This window comes from Pleurodeles waltl, chromosome 3_1 (assembly GCF_031143425.1).
Source record: "Pleurodeles waltl isolate 20211129_DDA chromosome 3_1, aPleWal1.hap1.20221129, whole genome shotgun sequence".
NCBI lineage: Eukaryota > Metazoa > Chordata > Amphibia > Caudata > Salamandridae > Pleurodeles > Pleurodeles waltl.
Genome location: NC_090440.1, coordinates 34,651,330 through 34,677,457, shown reverse-complemented (window position 1 = coordinate 34,677,457; position 26,128 = coordinate 34,651,330). Strand labels below are relative to the sequence as shown.

The window sequence follows — 26,128 nt, the reverse complement described above, 5'->3', positions numbered from 1 at the left end:
GGCACCAACACTGAGGAAAAACAACTTGCACGTCAAGGGACTTGATGGACAGTGAGACCCACATCGAGAGTGACAAAGCTGTCCTGTTTGACCCTCTTCTGCAGAACCAAGGTACAAAGGAGTAATTGACCTCCGCGACCCGACGCCTCAAAGCACCTCTGCACCAGAGCCCCACAGCCTGAATCCAGCGGAGGTGATGGTGCCCATGGGGTCATCTATAGGTGAGCCTGCCCTTAAGTTTGGCCAAACTAGTTCCCCAGTCGCCACTTGCAGCCTCTTTCGGCAGGAACCTAAAACCATCAGGATCTACAGCAGGGTGACTCGATCCCTCAAAGCCCCAGTGCACATGAGCACCACAACCCGAGTTTAAGTGGACCAAGCCCAAGACCCTCAAGACCTGAGACCCACTTTGGGTTCAGCCGAACTGGTCACCTGGTCCCCACTTGCAGTCTTTTTTCAACTGAACCATTTCCCACAAAAGTGAACTCTGCACCCCGACGTCCCAGTGATTCCCGAAGTGACCAGTTGGTGTTGCCTTGGACCTTGCCCCATACTCACCTTGCCAAAACACTTGACGACTGCTCCTGTAAGTCGTTGCCCGACTGCAGTTTGTTTTATCTCTCCATAGGGTAACATAACCGCTTAAAGCCCACATTCTAAATGTATTTTTCGTGACTTAAACACTGATAACTCGAAAAGTACTTACCTGATCACAATGATCTTGGTGTTTAAATTAAAATAAAAATCTATTATTTTTATAAATTGGTGTCAATGCTCTTATACGCCCAACTCCTCTCCCACGCTACCACAAAAGAGAGCTTTTAGGGGTATTATTTTAACTCTTGTCATCCAACAAGGTTCACCCTGGACTATCTCCATAGTGTCGCCACTCAATGGTACACTACATAAATAGCCAGCTTCCTACAGTAGGATTTGCAGACCAATAGTCTGCACTAAACATATTAAACAAGAGCCCTGAAAAAGCTAGTGGCAGTATTAGTGATTTTTATCATGACAAATGGACTATTGTGAGAGAATACTTGCAGGAGCAAGGCAGTGTTTAATTTGAGCAAATGCTTGCAGATGCGGCCCACCAGCACTCATTTTTGGGAATCAGCAATTATTTTTCCTGAACAAACTTTGCTCCAGAGCAAGACAGAAAGAAACTCAAAGAAAGAAAGAGATAAATGGAAAAACAGTCACTTAGAGAGAAATCAGAGATAAAACAAGCATTTGCAATTCAGTAGATTTAGCACGTGCTTGAGTTAGAGCTATTTGTGTTGTAAATGCATAACTGGACTTTTCTTGCCACATAAATTGATCAACCATGTTGCATAATGTGGTGCTCTCTGCCACTTAATTCCAGTGGCCCTGCATATAACTAAAGCACTTCCACTTACCTTCTTCCTCTAGCTGCAGCAAAAAAATAAAATATTGCCATTATTTATTTTATTTTTTTAATTATTATTTTGTGTTTTTTTCATAATACCCCTCAGTTTTCAGACTAATTGTTAACGTAGGGCCACATGTAGTAAACTTTTTGCATGTCGCAAACAGCAAATTTCACTGTTTGTGACGTGCAAAAAGCACATCGCAATGCACAAACCCAGTTGTGCAATTCGGTAACCTGGTTACCGAATCGCAAAATGGGTTTGCAACTTGCAATTAGGAAGGGGTTTTCCCTTCCTAATTGTGACTCGCAGTGCAATGTAGAATTGTTTTGTGACCGCGAACGCAGTCGCAAACCACTCGCAGTTTGCACCCATTTCAAATGGGTGCTAGCACATTTGCAAAAGGGAAGGGTAAAAAGGGAAGGGGTACCCATGGCACCCCTTCCCGTTGTGAATGTCACTGGAAACATTTTTTCAGAGCAGGCATTGGTCCTAAGGACCACTGCCTGCTCTGACAAAATGAACCAAAAACGTTTCATTTTTCTGCTTTTGTAATGCATCTCGTTTTCCTTTAATGAAAACGGGCTGCATTACAACAAAAAAAAATGCTTTATTGCAAAGCAGTCACAGACATGGTGGTCTGCTGTCCGCAGCAGGCCACCATCCCTGTGATGGCCTCCATTTGCAAGGGGGTCACAAATTGCGACCCACCGCATGATTATTCATGAGGTGGGCATTTACGACCCTCTTGCGAATCGCAGATGGTGTCAGGGACACCATGCTACATTCGGAAATGCGACTCGCAAATTGCAAGTCGCTCTGACTCGCAATTTGCGGGTCGCAAATCTGAAAGTTGCTACATGTGGCCCATAGTATATTAACATACTTACTGCTGAACATGAACAGACATGGTGGCCAATAAAAACGAAAACATGACCAAATATAAACCCTAACACCTCAGTCCATCTACCACGTAAATCAGATACATTGTTTCCCTATGTCATCCCTAGTAACAGTAGCTGCAACCAGAGATGGTCCTGTTTCACAGAAGGGGGCACAAAATGATTTTTATTTACATGATAGTCTTTTCTTGAAGGTCAGTACTTAAAATAGCAGAATTAAAATAAGCACAAGCAGGGATAATAACTCCACAGCGACTCATAATTGGCTACAAAATGACATCTTGTTCAAGCAAGGCAAACATCTCGATTTCCTGTGAATAATGCTATTGTGAATGGTGACAAATCAACGATGACTCATACTTGAACACGAAGATTTAAAAAAATAGTGGCAACTATAGAAGATCTAAAGGAATCACATTTTACACACTGATCTGGATCGAGGAAAAAAACGAGTTGCAATTTTTTCGCCTACAAAGTGAAATGTATGTTTTCAGGTTAGAGATTAAAGAAAAGTTTGTTCTCGCTTGTTACACTCGGTTCCATCCTGCCATAAAAGTTTAACAAACAAGTAAATGGTGAAAGCTGAAGAGTGACAGTGGGCCATATGTACAAACACATTTTCCCATAGACACAGAATGGGTAAAAACCTTTGCTACATCTGGCCCTAAGTGCAGTGGTATGTGGGTCCGGCAGCACCAGTTAATAAAACCAGATTTTAACAGATGTCTGCTGGTTCGTATTACAGCACGAAAACGATAATGAAAAGCGTTTGCTCGAGTTAAAGCTGTTAACGTTGTAATTTTCTAACTGGAACTTTCTTGCCACACAGACTGAAAATAAAAAGTAAAACAGTTGACATAAGGGAGCCGATTCACAGTACCGCCGTTTGCGCAAAGAGAGAAACAAAAGGAAGAAGAAGTTTGCTTACAGTCAAAGTTATCGGCAAAAGTGCAATTATCCATGTAACAGGGGTGATGGCCAAGGCGGTAACAAAACCTCCCCAAGAAGGGACAAATGTGAAGCATTTACCAATGGAAACAAAGGATTTTTGAAAGGCAAGCCCACGAATGAGTGGTAGTGATGGGCGTGAGGTGGGCGTGGTTAGAAGCCCAGATACATACCAACACGTCGGAAAAGAAGAGCAAGCCCGCTAGTATGCTCGACCTAAAAAGAACCTGAAAGAGTAAGATAAAGGGGAAGAGAGCGTCTGGGGTGGTTAAAAGAGGCATGAAGTGAAATCAAGACTACGCAGCCCTGGTATTTAGCACCCTGGCCTTCATAACACCGGTTTCGGGCTTCTGAACAAATATTTGTGCAGCAGCACTTATTCTTTTATAAATTAGGCACTCGGGAAATGTAAAGCCAAAGCTGTGACAGAAGTAAGGTGGGATTGTGTAGTATATCCTGTGATTTTGGATATAAGTACTCTCCAATATGAAGTTGTGACAGAAGTAAGGTGGGATTGTGTGGCGTATACCATGCTTTTGGATATAAGTACTTTCTAATATGCAGTTGTGACAGAAGTAAGGTGGGATTGTGTGGTGTGTACCGTGCTTTTGGATATAAGTACTTTCTAATATGCAGTTGTGACAGAAGTAAGGTGGGATTGTGTGGCGTATACCGTGCTTTTGGATATAAGTACTCTCTAATATGCAGTTGTGACAGAAGTAAGGTGGGATTGTGTGGCGTATACCATGCTTTTGGATATGAGTACTCTCTAATATGCAGTTGTGACAGAAGTAAGGTGGGATTGTGTGGCGTATACCATGCTTTTGGATATAAGCACTCTCTAATATGCAGTTGTGACAGAAGCAAGGCGGGATTGTGTGGCGTATACCATGCTTTTGGATATGAGTACTTTCTAATATGCAGTTGTGACAGAAGTAAGGTGGGATTGTGTGGCGTATACCATGCTTTTGGATATGAGTACTCTCTAATATGCAGTTGTGACAGAAGTAAGGTGGGATTGTGTGGCGTATACCATGCTTTTGGATATAAGCACTCTCTAATATGCAGTTGTGACAGAAGTAAGGCGGGATTGTGTGGCGTATACCATGCTTTTGGATATGAGTACTCTCTAATATGCAGTTGTGACAGAAGTAAGGTGGGATTGTGTGGCGTATACCATGCTTTTGGATATGAGTACTCTCTAATATGCAGTTGTGACAGAAGCAAGGCGGGATTGTGTGGCGTATACCGTGCTTTTGAATATAAAAGTCTAAGTCATCCCTCCACTTTTTGCCTCGTTTCTGGTGTAATTGCGATTGAAAGTGCACTGGATTCCTGCTAACAAGGACCCTGGTGCCAGATCTCTTTTCCCCAAAACAGCAAAAACACCCACTGTAAGTCCCTAGTAAGTGGTACCCCTCGTAAGTACCTAGGGCCTGAGGTACTAAGGAGGGCCCATAAGGGCTGCAGCAGGAATTGTGCCACCCTAAGGGATCCCTCACCAAGCACATGACCAACTGCCATTGCGGGCTGCGTATCTTGGTGCAGAGAAAAGTAAAAACATGACATGGCACAAAGCCTGTGTGTCATGTCCCCTTAACACTGCATGCAATATATGTAAGTCACCCCTCTAGCAGGCCTTTCAGCCATAAGGCAGGGTGCATTATATTACATGTGAGGGTGTATCTGCATGAGCAGATATGCCCCTGCTATGTCTTTGTTGATTCTCAGACATAAGTGACCAGGGAAGCCATTTTAAATGCATGTGCTGGACACTGGAAACTTAGTGATGGGTTCTCTGAATACAGGGATGTTTGGTAACAAACACCTCAGATTAATAAACCCCCACTGATGCCAGTAAGGGATTTATTAATAACTGCACCTGGAGGACACCTTAGAGGTGCCCACTGAAAACCTACCAGCTGCTAGTAGTTTGACTGACAGGTCCTGACCAGTTCAGCCACCATAGACACGTTTCTGGCCCCCCAAGGTGAGAGCCAGCACTCTTGAGGGCCAGAGACAAAAGACTTCACTGGGCGGGGGTGTTATCACCTAACCCAGACAGGATGGACATTTCAGGGCAGGAAGCTTCAAAAGCTAGCTGCCTTTGTAATGCAACCCAGGTCTCTCCAGACAGTGGAGATGACCAACCACCCCTTTCCTGACCACAAGTTTGGCAGCAGCACAGGTGGGAAAATTAGGCAGATTAGGAGGTGTGCCCACCTAATGCCAGTCCCACCCCTAAGGTGGACAAGCTGAAGTGGACACTACTTTTTAAATTCCTCCATCCTGTTTGGAAGGAATTAGGCCACTAGGATTAGGGCTATGCACACTTTCCCAGCGGAAGTGGTCATAACAAGGGTGTAGTCGCCCTAAACGTGGGCAGCCCATTGGCTACCGTCCGGTACTCCCTATAATTCCCATAAATTGAGTATTTAGGTGGCCCCCCTGAACCCTAGAACTCACGACCTAAAAAGCAAAGGACAAAGAAGAGTTGTACCTGTAGACGAGGAAAAGAAGAAACACCTGACTTAAAACCAGCCCCACCGGCCTGCTTGCTGACCTCGTCAGACTCTGCCCAAAAGATGACTCGTCCTGCAGCAGAGCCTCCAAGAAACCCAGGAGGACTGCCTGCCTTCGATAAACACTCAAGACTCCTGTGAGCAATGGCTCTGCTTTGCGACAAAGTCTCAAAAACAAGACTCTGCAGCCTCAGGAACAGCAAAGACCTGACATCTGAAGTGACCTCTGCACCTGACGTCCACGACCCGAGGTGAAGCCAACCAAGTGCCAACAAGGTTCTCCAGCTTTCCAGAGTCCTAGTCCAGTTTGGCCTCACCCATCTTGAACTCCCCCAAGTCACCTGCAGCCTTTGCACTCAGGCCCACTCTCCCGCAGCCTTGTGGTGAGAAAAAACCTGGCATCTACAGCAACCAATGCACCTGTCACCCCGACCACATCTGAGATGGATCACTGGTACCAACCACGTCCCCGGGCTCCCCTGAGTTCGAGTACACTCTGGCTCCCCCGGCTGGACTCCCCAGTAATGCCTGCAGCCTCAACACACAGGATCCGCTCACCCTGAGTACTCCCGGACAAAGAAACCCGATGCCTAGGGACACCCCTGCATCATTTGCCCCTGAGCTCTAAAGAAATGACCAAAGATGCACCTACGTCCCCGAGCACCTCAAGTCTACAACCTACCTGTTTGAGGCCCCCAATTGGCTTCCTAGCCAGAGTCTGCAGCCTGTCTTCACAAGGACCAAACTCTCATAGGAAACCATTGGGTACCCAACACCTTACTACACCCCTGCACCCAGCCACCCCACTGGTGTGGTTCTGATCAGTGCCCAGTACTTACCTCAATATCCTGAGACTGGCCTTATAAGTGTTTGCTGACCATTGTATTCCTCCATAGGTTAACATTGAAGGACTCTGAGAATTGCACAGTGTTAATTTTTGAATCTGAAAAGTATTTATGCTTGAAAACGTACTTACCTGATTATGAGGTTCTTGGGTTTGAAACATATATAAAAAAAGTGTTATTTTTCTAATTCCGTCTCGGATTTATTCTTCAGGTGTGTGTCTCGTTTATTGCCTGTGTGAGTAAAACAAATACTTAGCAATATCCTCTGGTAAGCCTAACTGCTCGCTCACACTACCACAAAATAGAGCATTCTGCAAACCTATTGGGGATTTACTGGACTCTCCATGAGGTGTACTTCTTTTAGCGCACCATATAAAGAGCTAGTTTCCTACATTATGTGAGAATGATAATTCTGCATCAGGGGTTATTTCTTAACACAAAAAAATCCCCCTTACATGCAAAATGGACGCGAGAATGCATTTTGTGCTAACAAATAGTGCTAAATACAACAGAACATGAAGAGCGAGTTTTGGGGTAGGATTTTTCCCCAATTTACAACTGGCATTTAGCTCTATTTCGTTAGCACAAAATGCACCATTGCATCCAAAACAGGTGAGAGGATAAATCTGCTCTCATGGTAGGATGTTCCCCCCAAATTCCTCTTGATTATGCAAGGAGTAATTGCGTAATTATTGGTAATTATGTGTCAAAGAGTTACGTGGAATTACCAAGATTACTCTGGAGTACTTGAAATTCATCCCCAGGCCATAGGGTTACCCTCTCTGGTGTAGCAGTACCTGTACACAGCTAAGAACAAATTGGTAAATCTCCAAAAGATTGCCATTAAGGCATTAGAAAAATTCTAGTTAAATGGACATTACCATGTGGGGCTCAAGCGACCATGGAGAACTGATGAGTAAACTAATTTATGGTCAGTACTCTGGGAGACTGAGTCAAAGAACTCAATTACAACCAATGCTCTTCATTTTTATAAGTCTCATTGGGGCTCCTTTGTAACTCCTTTCACTAAGGGGGACTCTGTTAAATGAGTCTCATATAAAGGAGTTTATTTGCTTCTTTACATCGATTCGCCGGGAACTAATTTGGCAAGATTTGCATCTTATTTATTCTTATCAAGAGCAGCTATGGTAACTGGTAATTTCTGTTTAACAAGAGTCTTGCCTAGAAAACATCCGGCGCTGCTCTATGAATACATGTGCCACATTTGTATGTTTTTAAATCATATTTACAAAATAGTATAAGATGTGTATCTGGAATGTTTATATGGTTGTTTTAAGCTTTGCTTGAATTCCATAAAATTACATAACTCTGTTTTGTTCTAGACATAACTACTGTAGCAGTGGTCTGACAATTCAACAGGTGTCCATGCTCAAAGTTCCAGTTGACCACTGCAAATCATTTTCTCTGGGTCCCATCACAACCCATTTAGCTGTGAAAATTGGTTTCTATATATTCCACATAAATAAATGTGGAAGTTCTATCAGTTAAAATACCAATTAAAACCAATAGATACCATTACACACTAATTGCAGGCCCTACACTTTGTTAGATATGGGTTCTCTGGTTGGCAGTCAGTTTGCACCCTGTCCAAGTAGGGACCCTCACTCTAGCCAGGGAACGGGAGGTACACAGCTACAGTTACTGCTGCTCTCCTCCTTGGTAACTTGGCACAAGCAGTCAGGCTTATCTCAGAGGCAATGTGTGAAGTATGTGTACAAACTCACACAGTAACACAGTGAAAACACCACAAAAGGACTCTAGCCAATATTTATCTAAGTCAAACAAGACAAAAACATCCAGCATACACAAGCAAAGATATGAATTTTTGAAGTAAAAAGATTCTTAATCCATAGAAATCAATGGATGAATTGTTTTAGCAGAAAGTACCTGGTATGTGTAAAAAAAAGCAGCACGGGCGACTGTGCATCAGAAAAGCAAGTGATGCGTCGATTCCTTCACTTGCAAGTGAGGCCGTGCATCGATTCTTTCCCCACCAGACAAGTGGCCCATTGAATTTTTCCTTGCAGGGAAGGGATGCGTTGATTTCCAGACAAGCAGCTTCAGGTCTGTGCGGTGATGCTGAATATTGTGACACCACTTAGCAAGTCAGGACTCTCAGCAGAAGAGCCCAGGCCCTGGCAGATAAAGTCTTTGATGTCCCTGAGACTTCAGAACAGGGGACAAGCTCAGTCCAAGCCCTTGGAGAAACTTCCCAAGCAGGATTTCAGAAAGCAAAATCCCGTCCTTTCCCTCTTCAGGTAGAAACAGCAGTCCAGCACAGCAAAGAAACAGGCAGGGTGGCAGGGCCTTCTCAAGCATCAAGCTATTCTTTTTGGCAGATGTTCCTCTTGCTCCAGAAGTAATCTAAAGTTGTGGGGTTAGAAGTCCAATACTTATAATCATTTCTGCCTTTGAACTAGGCAAACTTCAAAAGAAAGTTTGTGTAATGCACAAGACCCTGGCTCTTCCTTGCCCTGCCCCAGCCACACTCTAGGGGGTTGGAGACTGTAATGTGTGAGGTCAGGCACAGCCCTCTCAAGTGCAGGTGTCAGCTCCTCCCTCCCACTCTAGCACAGGAAGACTCATCAGGATATGCAGGAAACTCCTCAGCTCCCTTTGTGTTACTGTCTAGATTGAATTCACAAACAGCCCAACTGTCAGTCTGACCCAGACATGTATTCAGCAACCAGTCAGAGACACATAGGGGGTCATTATGACCCTGGCGGAAGGCGGAGAAGGCGGTTATTTTGTATTATGACCATGGCGGTTACCGCCATGGTCATCCGCCGCTTCTCCCTTCCCCCGCCAGGGCGTAGACGACCGCTGGGCTGGAGACCTGGGTCTCCAGCCCGGCGGCCGCCACTATACCGCCGGCGGTATTTGGACCCGGATGACCGCCGTGGATTTCATGCGGTTTGAAAACGCCATGAAATCCATGGCGGTGAGCACTATCAGTGCCAGGGAATTCCTTACCTGACACTGATAGGGGTCTCCCCCACCCCCCACCCCCACCCCAACTCCCTCCCCCACCACCCCTGCCACCCCCCAAAGGTGGCAGGACCCCCCTCCCCACCCGACCCCCAACATAACATCACTCATACACACACGACACGCATGCAGGCACCACCAACACACATACACGCACACACACCGACATACATGGCAACATCCACACACACAGTCAGACACGCACACCCACATTCAAACGTACACGCACACATCCATACAGACATACCTACAGACATACACGCACTCATTCCCAAACACACAACACCCCCGCAAGCATACACGCTATGCTCCTCGTCAGGCCGGCACTGCAATGCCTGACGGCCCCCCTCAGGCATTGCAGTGCCGGCATGATGAGGAGCATAGCCCCATGGTGAAGCACGTCACCGTAGGTGAGTGAGGGCTCTTACTCCAAATAATTTGTATTTCTAGTTACCTGTTATTTTCAGAGACATTTTATATGGAACTGTGTAGGTCCTTTTTGATTAAGCAAGTAAATGCCCACTTCCTAAAAGTGGCATTTTCAAACTTACAATCTAAAAACCAATTTTACTAAAATCTTTTTTTTTTTAATTGTGAGTTCCGAGACCCCAAACTCCATTTCTCTATCTGCTCCGAGTGGGAAATGACACTTAAAAGATATTTGAAGACAATCCCTGTGTTAACCAATGGGAGAGATAGGCCTGGCAATGGTGAAACCCCAATTTGGCAGTATTTCACTGACAGAACATGTAAAACACACCAATACATGTCCTACCTTTTAAATACACTGCACCCTGCCCATGGTGCTACCTAGGGCCTACCTTATGGGTGAAGAACATGTAGTAAAAGGGAAGGTTTGGGCCTGGCAAGTGGGTGCACTTGCCAGGTTGAATTGGCAGTGCACAACTGAACACACAGACACTGCAATGGCAGGTCTGAGATGTTTACAGGGCTATTCATGTAGGTGGCACAATCAGTCCTGCAGGCCCACTGGTAGTATTTGATTTATAGGCCCTGGGCACACATGGTGCACTACTCTAGGGACTTACTAGTAAATCAAATATGCCAGTCACGGATAAACCAATCACCAATACAATTTAGACAGAGAGCCCTTGCACTTTAGCACTGGTCAGCTGTGGTAAAGGGCCAGAGTCCTGAAGCCAACAAAAATAGGTCCGGAAAAATAGGAGGAAGAAGTCAAAATGTTTGGGGATGACCATGCAAAAAGGGCCAGGTCACACAAGCTGCAATATTATGTATAGCAGTTTGACTGTCCAAAACCTGTATTCTACCTAATGGGCTAGGTAAACCACAATAGACCACAATTGTATTTGGCCATCTGGAATTTTACGCTGTGCTGTCTCTTTCTCAATAAAGTCATGACTCAACAAAATAAATAACAAATATTTAAGTGTTGCTGGAAGGTGATTCCATGCATTTATCACAGCCACATATCATAACTCCTTGTACTTAAGCCACTCCTGCACTACAGAAGCCTGTTTCCTTTACTATGTTTAACCTGTTAAGTATTTGACTGTCTAGCCGCCTTGTACCTAAGGCACACCTCAACTAGATGAAGCTTTTTTCCTCCACCATGTTGAAAGCATGCAGTAATTCATGTCTAAAATTGCAGTTTTATAAAGCGCAGACTCCACCCAGAGGTACTGGAGCACTTTACATGAGCACCGGTTACTTTACACAAGTTCACATTCATTTTGTTTCTTAGGCAGGGGGAGATCAAGCGATTTTCTCAGAATCAAAGGATGCTGAGCCAACACCAAGGCTCAAACCTGATTCCCCAGTTCCAGCTCTGACAGTAATGCCACATCCTCTCCCATTCAGCATCTCTCTTGACCTCTTCCCAGACTATAAATCTTTAAGTTTGTAATGCAAGCTTTTGATTGATTCCTGCAGATATGCATCTTCAATCACGTCGTGGCAACCAAGCATTGTTCCAAAACCGGACCCCACTGTAGCAATTGGACAGAGGTATGGACTCAGTAACCTGGACGTGGCCAAAGTCAACAAGCTGTACAACTGCAGTAAGTGCTCACTTCTTGTAATTCAACACAGCATCCACATGTAGGTGCAGCCTTATCAGTTCTGGGATAACGTACCATAATTTTGGGCTGCGTTAAGACTAGTCCTCTGCACTGCTCCTGATTTGTCAATTGGGCTCAGGACAAAAAGGACAACTAATACAGTCAAAGCCAGTTATTTGCACAAAAACAGTGAAAGCTGTCCAAAATGGGCAGCTTTCACTTTGTGAGTGGTTACCAGCTGTTCTAGCGAGGCAGTAACCATTGGACATTTCAGGCAGCACTTCTTGTTTCCAGGAGAGTTTGCAAACCTTTTGTCTATTATATTATGAGTTGCAAGGAGGGAGGATGCCCTTTTTGGTGCCACCTTTCTCTTGTAACACATTAAAAGCTCACAATTTGTATGTGCATTGGGATTCGCACCAACAGTCGACAATTGCAATCGATATTAATACACAACACATTTGCACTTAGCATTTTCAAAATCAGCTGCAAAGAGTAACAGTGTCTTTGTGAATGTAAAGTTACTTCATAGTGTCAATGGGATATCTACTCAGCAGTGGCATGGTTGGTACATTAGAAGCATGGAAAGGAGAACCATGGACGGTGAGGTGCAAATGTAGAGGGCAATAAGACAGGTAGCAGAAGGTGGCATACATTGGCTAACAGAAAGCCTCCACTGGGCGACTACATAGTATTGAAAACTCTGACCATGTCAAGCACCCCCCAACCAGGTACTTATACCCTTCAGGTTGCACTGTGTTTTGCTCACCAAGAAGTCATGAATAAAATGTGTTGAGCGTCCAGCTGTTTCCTAGCTATTGGAGTATTTTCATGTAAACTCATCGAATTAATCAATAAAGTGTGGCCTCCATCTTTCCACATGGCATGATATTCTTTGTTTGGTTGTAATGAAACCTTCAACATGGCCATCAAAAGAGGTACAAAGGCAGACTACATTAGTTTTCAAGATCACAAAGGTACAGTGTTGAGATGTAAAAGTCTGAACAAATGCTATATCATTTGTGTGAAGTACAAATGTACATATTTGTGGTAAATTATATAGTATCAAGGGTTTTACAGAAAGCATTTTTCAGTTGCAGTAGTATCTCAAACATGAGGTGCTGTACATCAAATGTTATGGTGTGTTGGGTTTGGTGCAGATGGGTTTACCGAAACCAGGACATGATGACATGTTATTGGAACTGTCGGACCCAATAACGTCATCATATTTAATAAATATTTACATTGTACCTATACACAGTTTGAGGCTTAGAAATACAAAGAGTACACACATGATGCTACACAGGCCCAACGGGGATGATAAGACATGAGGCTCAAGTGGAGTAGCTCAAGCAATTGTGAATGGTGCACCATCAGTGTATGCTGCAGCTTTAAGTAGTTATAGAAGTGTGTTTGCAGAGTTTGAATTCTCCCTACAAGGCCTGAAAGGTCTTCATTTGGGGTCCTGTCCAGATGTCGCTGAGCTGGGAGATACCGATTAGGTCCCTGTGTTTGAACCCTTCCAGTCCAGTCCAGCAACTTGGGGGAGCCAGTTGCTCAACCACAGGGAACTGGCTGCATGGGCTGCTGGTCCCGGAGAATCCAGCAGAGGGCCCTTCTCCAGCAACAGAGTATGTCCCTTTTAGTTTTGGGAAGAAAGTGGGGAATGGGATAGCAATATTAAATAACAAAAGTTATGTGGTGACCTAGAAGTGAAACCTCCAGATGGAATGCAGGATCTTCAGAGCCCCAATGCAGCCATCCATTGATTATTTGTGATCTGTGAGGTCCAGTAGTATGAGTGGATGCCAGCCTTTCCCACCTCACCAACATAAGGGCTCTGAATGCATTACTGGTATGTCAGCATTGGGACTTGATGTGTTCATGGAAAGGAACGTTTCTCCAGTTTTGTATCTTTCATAAATTCACATACTTGAATCATTCCCGGGCCTCAAAGTCTGAGTCTCACTGTATTAAAGAAAGCAATACAGAAAAAACCTACATAGAAGTCAATGTTCAATGGCATTCATTTTAATAGCTTATTAACCTCATTTAAAAAAAAACAAAGTCCAGCCAATCAGGCGACAGCACCCTTTAGAACCCTCACCATAGAGGCTCCAGTCTCTCAGATTTTCTACTGCACGTTGTTTTAAGGGAGTCTTCCTGATCACTGCTTAGTTTACTATTTTTTCTGAACCTGTGAGCACTGGTGAGGACTGTGCGGAGCTTCTGTGGGATATCACTCTCAAGACCCTATTTGAGGACTACAGAGATGTGCTTGAGCTCGATCTTACTTTGGAGGAATTGCGGAGTGCAATCAGTAGACTACAGTCCGGAAAGGCGACAGGGCCCAATGGTCTTCCTCCCGAACTATATAAATGTGTGTCCGATAAAGCAGCAAAGTATATGCTGGATATGTTTCATGTAGCTCGCATGAAGGGTGTTCTCCTGGAAGATCAGAGACTAGCTACAATTGTTATGATCCCCAAAAGGTGTAAGCCGCCCACAGAGGGCAGTTCATATCGCCATCTCACTCCTCAACGTAGAGGCTAAGGTCCTGGCCACCAGACTACAGTGATACACCCAGATCAATCTGGCTTCATGCTCCATAGAAACACACGCCTCAGTCTTAGATGACTCTTTGGCGTCCTTCACATGACTGGAACCCCCTATAATGAAGAGGTAGTACTACTCTCTTTAGATGCATAAATGTTGTTTGACAGTGTTGAATGGCCATACTTATTTGCAACCTTGGACAGGCTAGGCTTCGGCCCTCAGTTCTGTGGCTGGGTTTGACTCCTCTACCAAGGACCCTTGGCTAGAGTTAGAGTGAATGAAGTCTTGTCCTGCCTGTTTGTCCTGAGAAGGGGCATGAGACAGGGTTGCCCCCTGTCTCCAATGTTTTTTGCCTTGGCCCTGAAACCACTGGCTTCATGGGTGTGACAGGACCCTCTTATACGAGGCATCGAGGGGGCAATGGTTGGGAACAGAGAATCTACTTATACGCTGATGACATCCTATTATATGTCACGTGTCCCTGCATTACAGTAGACCAAATACTCCATATTTTCCACATTTATAGATGCCACTCTGGATATACGATCAACTGGGAAAAATCCCTGGTTTTTCCCCTGGCAGTGAGGGGGAGGAGCACTCCCCCCAGATATGTGGCCCTGTTAGTGGTAGAGGGTTTCTAGTGTCTAGGTATCTGCGCGTCACAAAGTGCTGAAGAGTTCCAGAGGAAAAACTTGCTTCTACAGTTGGAGCGCCTCCGCAGTGATGTAATTCACTGGTGTGGGCTTCTGGTGTCCCTAATAGGACAAGCGGCGCTCTTTAAAATGATGTTGCTCCCTCTCTTACTGTATGCGATGCACAACACTCCATACAGCTGACTTTTTCTCCAGGTTTAATGGTGAAATACGTAAGCTCCTGTGGGACAGGGGCAGCTCGCGCATTTCTCTGACTAAAATTCAGCATGGAGTATTCAAGGGCGGCTTGACAGTCCCCAATATCTGTGCCTATTATTAGAAGACACAATTGACAACAATTAATAAGTGAGTCTTTGGCGATGCCAGAGATCCAGCCTACCATGTCGATGGAGAGGCCAAGGGGACCTCTCCCTCACGAAAGACCCTACAACTGCAAGAACAACCTCCACAACGGACTTCACGCCATCGCCAGCTGGATGGAATCAAGCCACCTCAGGTTAAACACAGACAAGACAGAAATCCTCATCTTTGGCACCAACCCCTCAGCTTGGAATGACTCCTGGTGGCCCACCTCCCTAGGATCCGCACCCTCACCCACCACCCACGCACGCAACCTGGGCTTCATCCTGGACTCCACACTCAGCATGACTCAGCAGGTCAATGCCATCCTCTTTTCCTGCTACAACACTCTCTGTATGCTCCGCAAAATCTTCAAATGTATTCCCGTCGGAACCAGGAAAACTGTCACCCATGCCCTGGTCAGCAGCCGATTGGACTACGGAAACGCCCTATATGCAGGAATATCAACCAAACTCCTAACAAAGCTGCAAAGAATCCAGAACGCATCCGCCCGCCTCATTCTGGACGTCCCACGCCGCGACCACATTTCCTCTCACCTCTGAGACCTACACTGGCTACCAGTATCAAAGAGGATCACCTTCAAACTCCTCATCCACCCACACAAGGCCCTCCACAACACAGGCCCTGCCTACCTCAATGACAGACTCACCTTCCACACCCCCACCCGCAATCTTCGCTCCGCCAGCCTCGCCTCCTTCCCCTGCATCCGCCGCACCACCGCCGGAGGAAGATCCTTCACTCACCTAGCCACCAGGACCTGGAACTCCCTACAGCTCCACTTTCGCTAGACCCAAGACCTCTTGACATTCAGGAAACGCCTCAAGACATGGCTCTACGACCAGTAGCTCCCCCCCCAGCGCCTTGACACCCTAACGGGTGACTAGTGCGCTCTATAAATCCTTGATTGATTGATTGATTGATTGAGGTTACCGATCTATCATATATGACAGGCGACGAGAACATACACTCCAGCTACACACTCAAATGGTAGTAAGGGCATGGAGAGAGGCCACTAAACACTTAGGCCCATATTTATAATATTTTAGCGCTGCATTTGCGCTGCTTTTTGATGCAAAAGCGGTGCAAACTTACAAAATATAATTGTAGTTTGTAAGTTTGTGCCGTTTTTGCGTAAAAAAATTACGCAAATGCGGCACTAAAAAAGTATAAATACGGGCCTTAAGGGCATATTTATACTCTGTTTGCACCGAATTTGCTTCATTTTTTTACGCAAACTCAGTGCAAACTAGACTCTATATTTATATTTTGACGTTAGACATGTCTAGCGTCAAAATATTGGAGTTTGCACCATTTTTTACATGTGTGAACCTGCATTGCGTCAATAAGATGGAAGGTAGGCATTCCCATCCAAAAAATGGTGCTAACCCCATAGCTCCATTTTCAACCCCCATGCTAAAATGACACACAGGATAGGTAGGAGGCGGGGCTAAATAATGGTGCTAAGCTTACTTAGCACCATTATTTAACACCTGGGTCAGACCAGGTGTGAGGGAGCCTGTGGACCCATTTCCATGGTCAAACACCATGGAATGGGTCCACAGGTGCCCACCCCAAGTCCCGGAACACCCCCACCCACACCAGAAGGACACCAGAGGATTGTGGACCCCATCCCAGATAAGTAGTGGTAGGTAATTTAAAAACAAATTCTAAAGTGCCATTGGGGGGCCTAAATTAGGGCCCCCCAATGGCACAGTGTGCAATGGCCATACCCAGGGAACAAATGTCCAGGCTATTGGGGTGGTGGGCATGACTCCTGTCTTTCCTAAGACAGAAGTCATGTTTTTGGTGGTTGTGTGCCAGGTGATGGTGCTAGTCTGGTTAGAGGTATTTTTTTTGCCTCTAACCAGGCTAGCGTAATTTTTTGATGCACAAGCCCCTCCTTCCCTACCGTCACCCCCACCCAGCTAGCGTCTTTCTTGTAGACTCTAGCCCAAGTTTAGCACCGGCTTGCGCCATTCAATAAATACAACACCCGGCTGGCGTTGTTAAATGACACAAACCGGCGCTAAACGTTTTGTCCCAAAACTGCATTAGCACAGTTTTGCTGCAAAAAGCATAAATCCGGGGCGAAGAGTGCACCACCGGCATTACGGGGAAGGCACACAGGTGCTGAGGTCAAAGTTGGTTTTCGGCGCCCAATGGAATCCAAAGGAGACTGAGCACTCAGAAAGGAACAGCTTGCAGGTAAGTACAGTGAATTCAGGGCACAGACCTGGGGGGTTTTGATACGCATCTGGGAGGCCACAGGTCAGCACCAAACAGATACCCACAGTGGCACAGGGGCGACCAGGTTCCCGGGTGCAAACCCAGCCCAATGCTTTTCAGTGAAGGAACCCTGGGGGTCACAAAGATGTTACAGGTATTGTCCAGGGAGTCTACTGAAGAAAACCAACTGCTGAACAGGTAATTAGAGAGCCCACTGGATGACTCTGGATCATTAGTTGGGCTCCCCAAGGCCAGGGGGCTGTGGGTGCAGGGGTACCTTTAGGCGTTCGGAAATCTTCCCCAGAGCCAGTCGCTGTCAGGGGTGTCCTCTGGATTTAGGCTTCAAGCCTAGTTGTGTTAGTCAGGAGGGGTCAACCCAGGTTGGACTCGCGGTTAGAATCGCCTGGTGACCTTCTCTAGACTGGTGGGCCACCTTGACATGGGCCATGGGCATCGTGTGCAGAGTGGTCAAGACTCAGGGATTCGGGGTGGTTCTTGTTGAAGGTTTCTTGGAGGTTTCTTTGAGGACAAGGCTGCTGTCCTCATCTTGGTCATTGGGTAGACAGGCAGTCCTCTGGGGGTTTGTAGAGGTCGCTGGTCCTGCAGGACGAGTCGTCTACTTGTAGCAGGAGTCTTGAAGCTGCAGATAGGCTAGAAGGGCTGGGGCCAAGTCATTTGTTGTCTGGAGTCTTCTCTGCTGGTGGAGCTCTTCAGTCCTTCTTTTTCTTGTCAGGTCACCAGGAATCTGAAGAGTAGGGTCAGGGCTGCTCCTAAATACTATGCTTAGGGGCGTTACAGAGGTCAGAGGGCAGTAGCCAATGGCTACTGACCCTGAGTGTGGCTACACCCTTTCCTGTGCCCACTCCCTTTGGGGAGGTGGGCACATTCCTAACCCTATTGGCTAATATCCTCCAAAGCAAGATGGAGGATTCTGCCAGGAGGGGTGGACCTCAGCTCTGGACACCCTAGGGGTGGTCCTCTAGGAAGCTTGCCTGGTGTGTGATGAGCACCTATGGTGTTATCACTTTATACCAGGTCCAGGTGTAGTCAATGTCTAGGAAGCCAGGCTCTCTAGAGGTAGCTGTGGATGAGCAGCCAAGACTTATCTAGGAGAGATGGAAAGCTTATGCAATACCACTGTAGTCACATAGCACTCACACACATGAAAGAACCACACTGTTCTACAAAAATAATGGTACTTTATAAGGGTAACAAAAATACCAACATACTATATAGGCAATACCCCAACTAGAGGTGAGTAAACACACTATTATATGTACGTTAGGAGTCAGGAATTAGCATAGGATGCAATAGAAAACAGTGCAAGCCATAGAAAATACTGATGGCCTGGGGGGGCAACCTAACCATATACTAAGTAAGTGAAATGCGAAAGTTGGAACCCCATCCAAGGAAGTGGAATCAGAAGAGGGGAGCTGGAGGAACTGGGAAACCGAGAAGGTAAGTACCAGAGTGCCCCTCAGTGACCCAGAGAAGAGAGGTAAGTACCTAGTTCTCCCCGAACCCACCAAAAGTACTTCAAAAAAGGATAATGCAAGACTCAGACAAGACTGCAAGAAACCAAAGGTGGATTCTGGAAGAGGAAGACCTGAAAAGGAAGGGGACCAAGTCCAGTTCACGTTGGAGTGTCCGGTGGCTGCAGGAGCCACTACCCACCCATCTATGGATGCAGGACCAGGTCGATGGTGGACAAAGACAACAGTGCAGCAGTGGAGCAGCTGCAGAGTTCCTGAAGTGATGCAGTCAACATCCCAGAAGAAGGATTGCAATTGGTCAGTGGTGTGGAAGAACCCCCAACAATCCTTACCAAAGACAAAGGTCATTGGAGAAGAGATGCGGGGCTGCCGGGGACCAGCATGGAGGGGAGTCCTGGGTGACCCTCAGCACTAAGGAGAGTCACAGAAAGAGGAGGCAGCCCACATAGGTGACCCACAGGCAGCAAGCACAGGGGTCGCAGTGAGGCCCACACAGCACACCTTGGAAGGAGTCCCATGTCGCAGGAGAAGCATGCAGAGGGCTGTGTGTCGCAGGGAAGAGTGCTGGGGGATACATGGAGCCTCAAGATCCCTTGGATGAGATGCCAACAGGCCTTGTTAACTGCAAGAGATGGGGGTGCACGGGGGTACTGTCCTGTGTTGAGAGGCAAGGGCTTACCATCTCCCAAATTGGACAGCTGGTAGAGAGGACCAAGGGCACCACTACAGACCACCATCCATGATGCAGGATCCAAGCAGCTCTGGAGGAGAGGAGATCCACGCATCCATTCATTGTTGCAGTTGGTGCCTGCGGAAGCAGGGGAGTGACTCCTTCACTCCAAGGGAGATTCCTTCCTGCATCTTGTGCAGGCTGAAGACTTGTTGCCCTCAGAGGATGCACAGCCGGGGAAATGTTGCAGTTGCTGGAAGTAGCTGGAGAAAAAAATGTTGCATGGCAGAGTCATTGTAGCTGCAGATTGTAGGTTCCTGTGAAGTCCAGTTGTAATTCCAGTGGCCAGAAGTCAAAGTAAACGTTGCAGAGGAGCTCTGCTGGAATCTTGCATGTCGAATCTGAGGACCCATCCAAGAGGGAGACCCTAATTAGCACAGGAAGGGGGATTGGTCACCTAGCCAGGTAAGCACCTATCAGGAAGGGGCTCTGACGTCACCCTAAACACTACCTTTGTACTACAAATTGGATCCTCTGGATGAGTCTATCTGCTTTGCTCCTTAACAACACAGCCCCTCCCTCACTTTAAATAGTCTAAGGTCCTGACACTGCAGAAGGGGGAGCACGCAAAGCGCAGAATTTTTTTTGTATTTCTGTCTTTTATCCAAACAACAGTCAATTGATATAGATGAAAGACTGGAGTCAGCAGGTTGAGGGTTCAGACAAACCTGATTTTTATTAATTTTGAGTATTTTGTGTATAATAGTCACATTTTCGTTGCACCTCATAATTTACAGTTTCTTCCCCCAGTTTCTTCCCCCATAATTTAAATAAGAGGATTATAGAACCTGATCAGTCAATTTTATGTTTTAAGTCGTTTTGTCAGACAAAACTCCATTAAACTTACAGAACTGTGACTAAAAGTACTCCTTAGTTCAACGGTAAACATTGTGCCTTTTCAGACATACCACCAGCTCGGTTGGACGCAAGTGATTTTAGCCCCATATAATCATCAAGCTTGTTGGGGAATAAACACTATTTACTTTTGTGTTATTACAATACAAACTTCCCTTTGTGTTCCCAATATGGCGATATACATATATAGACGCCACATTTGCCTTTTTGGATTCATCCCAAACTGGCACTCGTTGTATTGAACCTTGAATTTCCCCTTCTGAAAGGTTGCTAATACTTGAGAATATTGAAGCATCAGATAAGGAGTTCCTTAACAACCTGGTTCTTCACCTGTAAGGTGCTGTTCATCATTATAGCATGTATACATCTTTTGGGGCACCGATTAGTCCTACTCAACTTTAACATTTGTGATTTGCGGGCAGCTGTTGATCATCTTGTTGCGATTGTCACATCAGTAGGCTTCTGATTCCTTACATATTTTATCATTTCACCTTTTTAACTCACTTACTTTCTATTAGTGGTGTATTTGAGTACACATCTCCGACTTCACCAGTATATGTTTCAGTATATCCAAGAAGGGTCCCGGTGACCATTTCAGCCTTGCATACGTACAACATTTCTCTTGATGGCTTGCCACATCCCATTAGGGGCCAAATAAATGAGGACACCTGAGGCCAGATGTAGGTAGATATGATTTAGCGACTCAGAAATTGCGAGTCGCAAAATCATATGCAGAATGGTGTCCATGACATCATCTGCGAATCGCAAGGGGGTCGCAAAGACCCACTTCATTAATATTAATGATGTGGGTCGCAATTTGCGACCCCTTGCAATTCCCTGCACTCACAGGGATGGTGGCCTGCTGGAGACAGCAGACCTCCATGTCTGTGACTGCTTTTTTAATAAAGCAGTTTTTATTTTGTATTGTAGCCCGTTTTCCTTAAAGGAAAACGAGTTGCAATACAAAATAAAAAATGAAACCATTTGGTTTCATTTTTTCAGAGCAGGCAGTGGTCCATTGGACCACTGCCTGCTCTGAAAAAATATTTATGGCCACATTCAAAAGGGGGAAGGGGTCCCATTTTCCCATTTTGCGAATGAGTTAGCACCCACTTCAAATGGGTGCTAACTGCGAATTGGTTTGCGACCGCGTTCGCGGTCACAAAGCAATTCTGCATCGCGGTGCGAATCGCAAATAGGAAGGGAACACCCCTTCCTATTTGCAAGTCGCATTCCCATTTTGTGAGTCGGTACCGACTCGCAAAATGGGAATGTGCATCGCGATGCCCATTTTGCATGGCGCAAACTGCGAATTTCGAAGTTTGCGCCATGCAAAACGGTTGCTACATCTGGCCCATGCTTCTTTCTACTGGCTCTACTATTAGGAGCGCCACATGTTAAAAAAAAGCCTTTTTGCTTTTTGCATTCTGCTATATATGCTAAGCAAATCATCTTTTCAGCCATTGCAGTCAAGGCAGATATCCACGAGTTCTTCTGATTGCAGTCCGTATCTTTTGAAAAACAAGAAATTTTACATTTATGCAACAACTAGTGGAAAAGGTCACTGCATGAAATCAAAATGCCACACCTGAACATCAGGGCCGGTTGTTTCTTGAACACTTGCTGAAAGCATATACTGTGACTCGTCTTTCATTTCTCACTGAAACAGTAGCTTGTCAGTTAAGTGAGGTCTCTACAGATGTTAGTTGTGAAGGTCATGAATATTTTGCGCCCAGGAGCTTGTCTCCCTGTGTATAAATCTTGTCTCCCTGGTGGGAACCATAAAGGAGTGCCATTGAGAAGCCACGTGTAATTTTTTAATAGAATATTTTTTTTTAAACTACCTATGGTAAATATTTCCCATACTTGCCTTAAAAGTGACAAACTGTTTTGCCAACATTCCTGCTCCCGCTGTGTTTTGTCTGTTTGTAATGGGCACCAGGACTGATGGGCATTCATCTCAGAGTAGCTGTAAATTGTAAGTTCCTGGACCCATTGACCACCCATGTGTTAAAAACTCTTAGATACGGGCAGACAGTTGTGCTTGCCCCCTCTCAGCACCAACGTTAGTTTCGCAACCGGCACACACATGTACACCACCCCTTTACTCCACAACAAAGTATTTCACCCATACTGTAAGAAAGTAACTCTTTTTGGCATGGTTACCCCCACTTTTTGCCTGTTTATCAGTGTGCTTAGACTGTTTTTACTAGGATCCTGCTAACCAGGACCCAAGTGATTTGGCTCGCTCCTCTAAATTTGTTTGCTTTGGTACCCTTTACACCCTAGAATTGCCATATTGGTGTACACATGTAAGTCCCTAGTATATGGTACTTAAGTACACAGGGCATTCGTACACCCCATGGGCTGCAGCATGTATTATGGCACCCATTGCAGCCCAATCAAACTGTGTCTGCAAGCCTGCCATTGCAGCCGCTGGTCACTGCACCAGGTCACTGTAAGTCACCCCTATTGGTGGCTCTGCTAGCCCAGAGTGCAGGGTGCACATTCCTGTGTGTGAGGGCACCCCTGCATGAGCATAGGTGCTCCTACAAACTCCAGTTCCAATGCAGTGGACTTCGTGAGTGCGGAGAGGCCATTTTACCTGGGTACTGGCCATAGGTCAGTACCTGTGGTCCAGCTACATAATGATAACTCCGATTTCAGGCATGTTTGGTATCAAACATGTCAGAATCATACCCCAATACTAATAGAGAACCCCCAGTATTGCTAATACCAGTTTTCAAGGTTTTGTAGGCACCATACTCTGCTGCACCGCTTCAAGCAGGCTTATGCCCTCCTGCTGCTTGACCAGCTCAAGCAGGGGAAGTAAAAACAAAAGATTTCCTGTAAGGGAGTGGGGCAACACCCTCTCCCTTGGAAATAGGTGTTACAAGGTTGGTGAGGGGTAGTCTCCCCATGCCACAGCTTGCTTTGAAGGGCACATTTGGTGCCCTCCTTGCATAATCTGGTTTGCACCAGTCCAGGGACCCCCCCAGTCCCTGCTCTGGCACGGAACCACACAAAAGAAAGGGGAGTGACCACAAAAAGGAAAAGGGAGTGACCACTCCTCTGTCCATCACCACCCCAGGGGAGGTGCCCTGCGCTCCTCCAGGTGGCCCCTTGATTCTGCCATCTCAGAAACAAGATGTACCGACCTCTCGGGGAGCATCTGGTTGGTCAGGACAGGTGACTGACGTCAGTGACCCCTCTGATAGGCGGTCACCCTGCAGAGTTACCAAGCCCCCTGTTAGGGCTATTTAGGGACTCCCTTGCGGGTGGGTACCCAGATTCAATAAGCAAGACTCCACTAGGATTCTTCTGCATCAGCCTCTTCTCCTGGCCACCGGAACCGCTGCTGACTGCACAAGCCTGCAGCTCCCAAGATGACCTTGCCTTGCAACATTGTTTCTTCGGCTCCTTCCAGTAATTGCAACATTTCCATGGCTGTGCAACCTCTGGAGTCAGCAAGACTTCACCTGCACCAAAGAAGCAAGAAGGACTCTCCCTTGGAGTGAAGGAGTCACTCCCCTGCATCAGCAGGCACCTAAGGCAATGACGTCCGGCTGCTGGGATCTGCTCTCCACAGGAACTGCGTGGATCCTCCAACACAGGTTGTGGTCCTGAGTGCTCTTGGTCCTCTCAGCCCTCTGTCCATCTTGGGAGACAGTAGGCCCTTGCCTCTCCTTGCTGGACACTACCCCTGTGCACCTGCAACCAAGGCTTGTTGACTCCTGCTCTAAGGGATCTTCAGGCTCCAAGTAGCCGCGGCATCCAGCACTTCATCTTTGCAAGGACAGTCTCTCGTATGCTGCTCTAGTAACATGGGACTCCTCTCTATGTGTGCTGACTAGGCCTCATTGCCACTTACTGTGCCTGCTGCCAGTGGATTGCCTTCTGGGGCTGCGACTGCTTCTTCTGGCTCTCCCCACTTCTGAGGGTCTGCCTGGACTCCCTACAGAGGGTCGAGTCCCCTGGACCTTGCTGGTCCTCTTCTTCACTGCAAATCCTCTACTGCCCAGATTTGCATTTGCCAAGGCTTGATGGTGGTCCTCCTGACCTCTGACCATCTGCAACCTGGTGACTGGCGTGGGACATCATCTGCACAACTCCAAGGACCTCCTTGCCACTCATGGGCTACACAGCTGATCTTCATCTTCCCTAGTCAACCCGGATCTTCATCAATTGAAGGGTGGGTAGTGGCGCCTGCCCCACCTGGACACTCCCGCGTGAACCTGACTCTATCTCCTTCTCTGGCAGGTCCTCTTCTTCTGGAATCCACTGTTGTGTTCTACCGGACTGGTCCTGGTCTTGCAATTACTCTTTTCCAAGTCCCCTTGTTAGTCTTTGGGAAGATCGGGTAACTTACCTTGACTCTCCTGGTCGCTGGCGGTCACCTAGGTACACACCTCTTAGGGTCTCGAGTTCTCCCAGCTCCCTTCTAACTATTTCACATTCTTGGGTGCGGGCCTAACTTCGCATTCCACTATTTTGGTGTATGGTTTTGCCCACCCCCCAATAGGGCCCCAGCTATTTTCTGCTAATTCTAGCCAATGCTTGTTTTTCTATGGTAATTCCTAATACTTACTGTGTATATATAGTGCGAACTGACCTACAGTTGGGAGACTGCCGATAAGTAATCTAGTTCAGTGTTACTGTAAAAAAGTACCTTTATTTTTGCAAAACTGTGTGGTTCCTTTCATGTGTGATAAGTTACTGTGTGACTGCTATGGTATTGCAAGTTATTTACATTCCTGGTAGATAAGTCTTGGCTCCTGACCACAGGTACCACTAGAGAGCCCTGGCTTCCCAGACACTGTCTCACACACTAATAGGGGTTGCCTGGACCTAGTATAAGGTGCATCACCAACACGTCATTGCTAGGGCAGCTGCGTACCATAATGTACCTTTACATAAGCATCCAATTGAACAGAATTTTCTGTTTGACACACTTACCACTACACACAGGGACACCCAATATATTCCTATGCTTTCAGGTATGATGTGGTATGCAAACAACATTTTCCAAGAGCCTGTCCGTTCCAGAATAATAACATCGAGGGTAGATAAAAAATGCAAGCCAGCACCTTTGGACCCTTTATTTAACAGATCACAATTGCTGCCAGACTCTATAGAGGCTACTACTGCCAGAAAAGGGATAATAGCCAGGCCACTGGAGACTCTTCCCCACCCAACAAATAGAGTAAAAAGATTGATGCGGCTGGCAAAAGAGTGGCTGCGCAAGCTGCTAATTACTGGCAGAAAGCCAATTCGCAAACCCTACTTTCTAGGTACGATAGAGCTCACTGGGATGAAATGGAGAATCTCCTCCAATATCTCCCAATATATCCCAAGGGTACATCACAAACATGGCCAAGAAATTGTGTTGATGGGCCAAACCATTACCGACAATTCAGCTGTGCACTGGATGCTGCAGATACCGCAGCAAGAGGTATAAACACAAGTGTCCTAATTAGAAGACATGCATGTCTTAGGTGTTTTGGTTTTAAGCCAGAAGCATAGCAGGCAATTTTTAATATGCCCTTCAATAGAGAGCACTTCTTTGGTCCACAAGTTGATTCCACCTTGGATATAC

The 26,128-nt window shown here is 46.2% G+C and overlaps 1 protein-coding gene across 2 annotated transcripts in view; it reads left to right on the top strand.

The window, feature by feature from the left end:
• The window catches only part of LOC138283737 (astacin-like metalloendopeptidase), a 301,255-nt gene that overhangs the window by 192,811 nt on the left and 82,316 nt on the right, over nt 1–26,128 (top strand). For both annotated transcript variants that reach the window (XM_069221780.1, XM_069221781.1), the window contains one exon: nt 11,532–11,659. In XM_069221780.1, the coding sequence (XP_069077881.1) occupies nt 11,532–11,659 (128 nt within the window). The remainder of the gene's footprint in view (nt 1–11,531; nt 11,660–26,128) is intronic.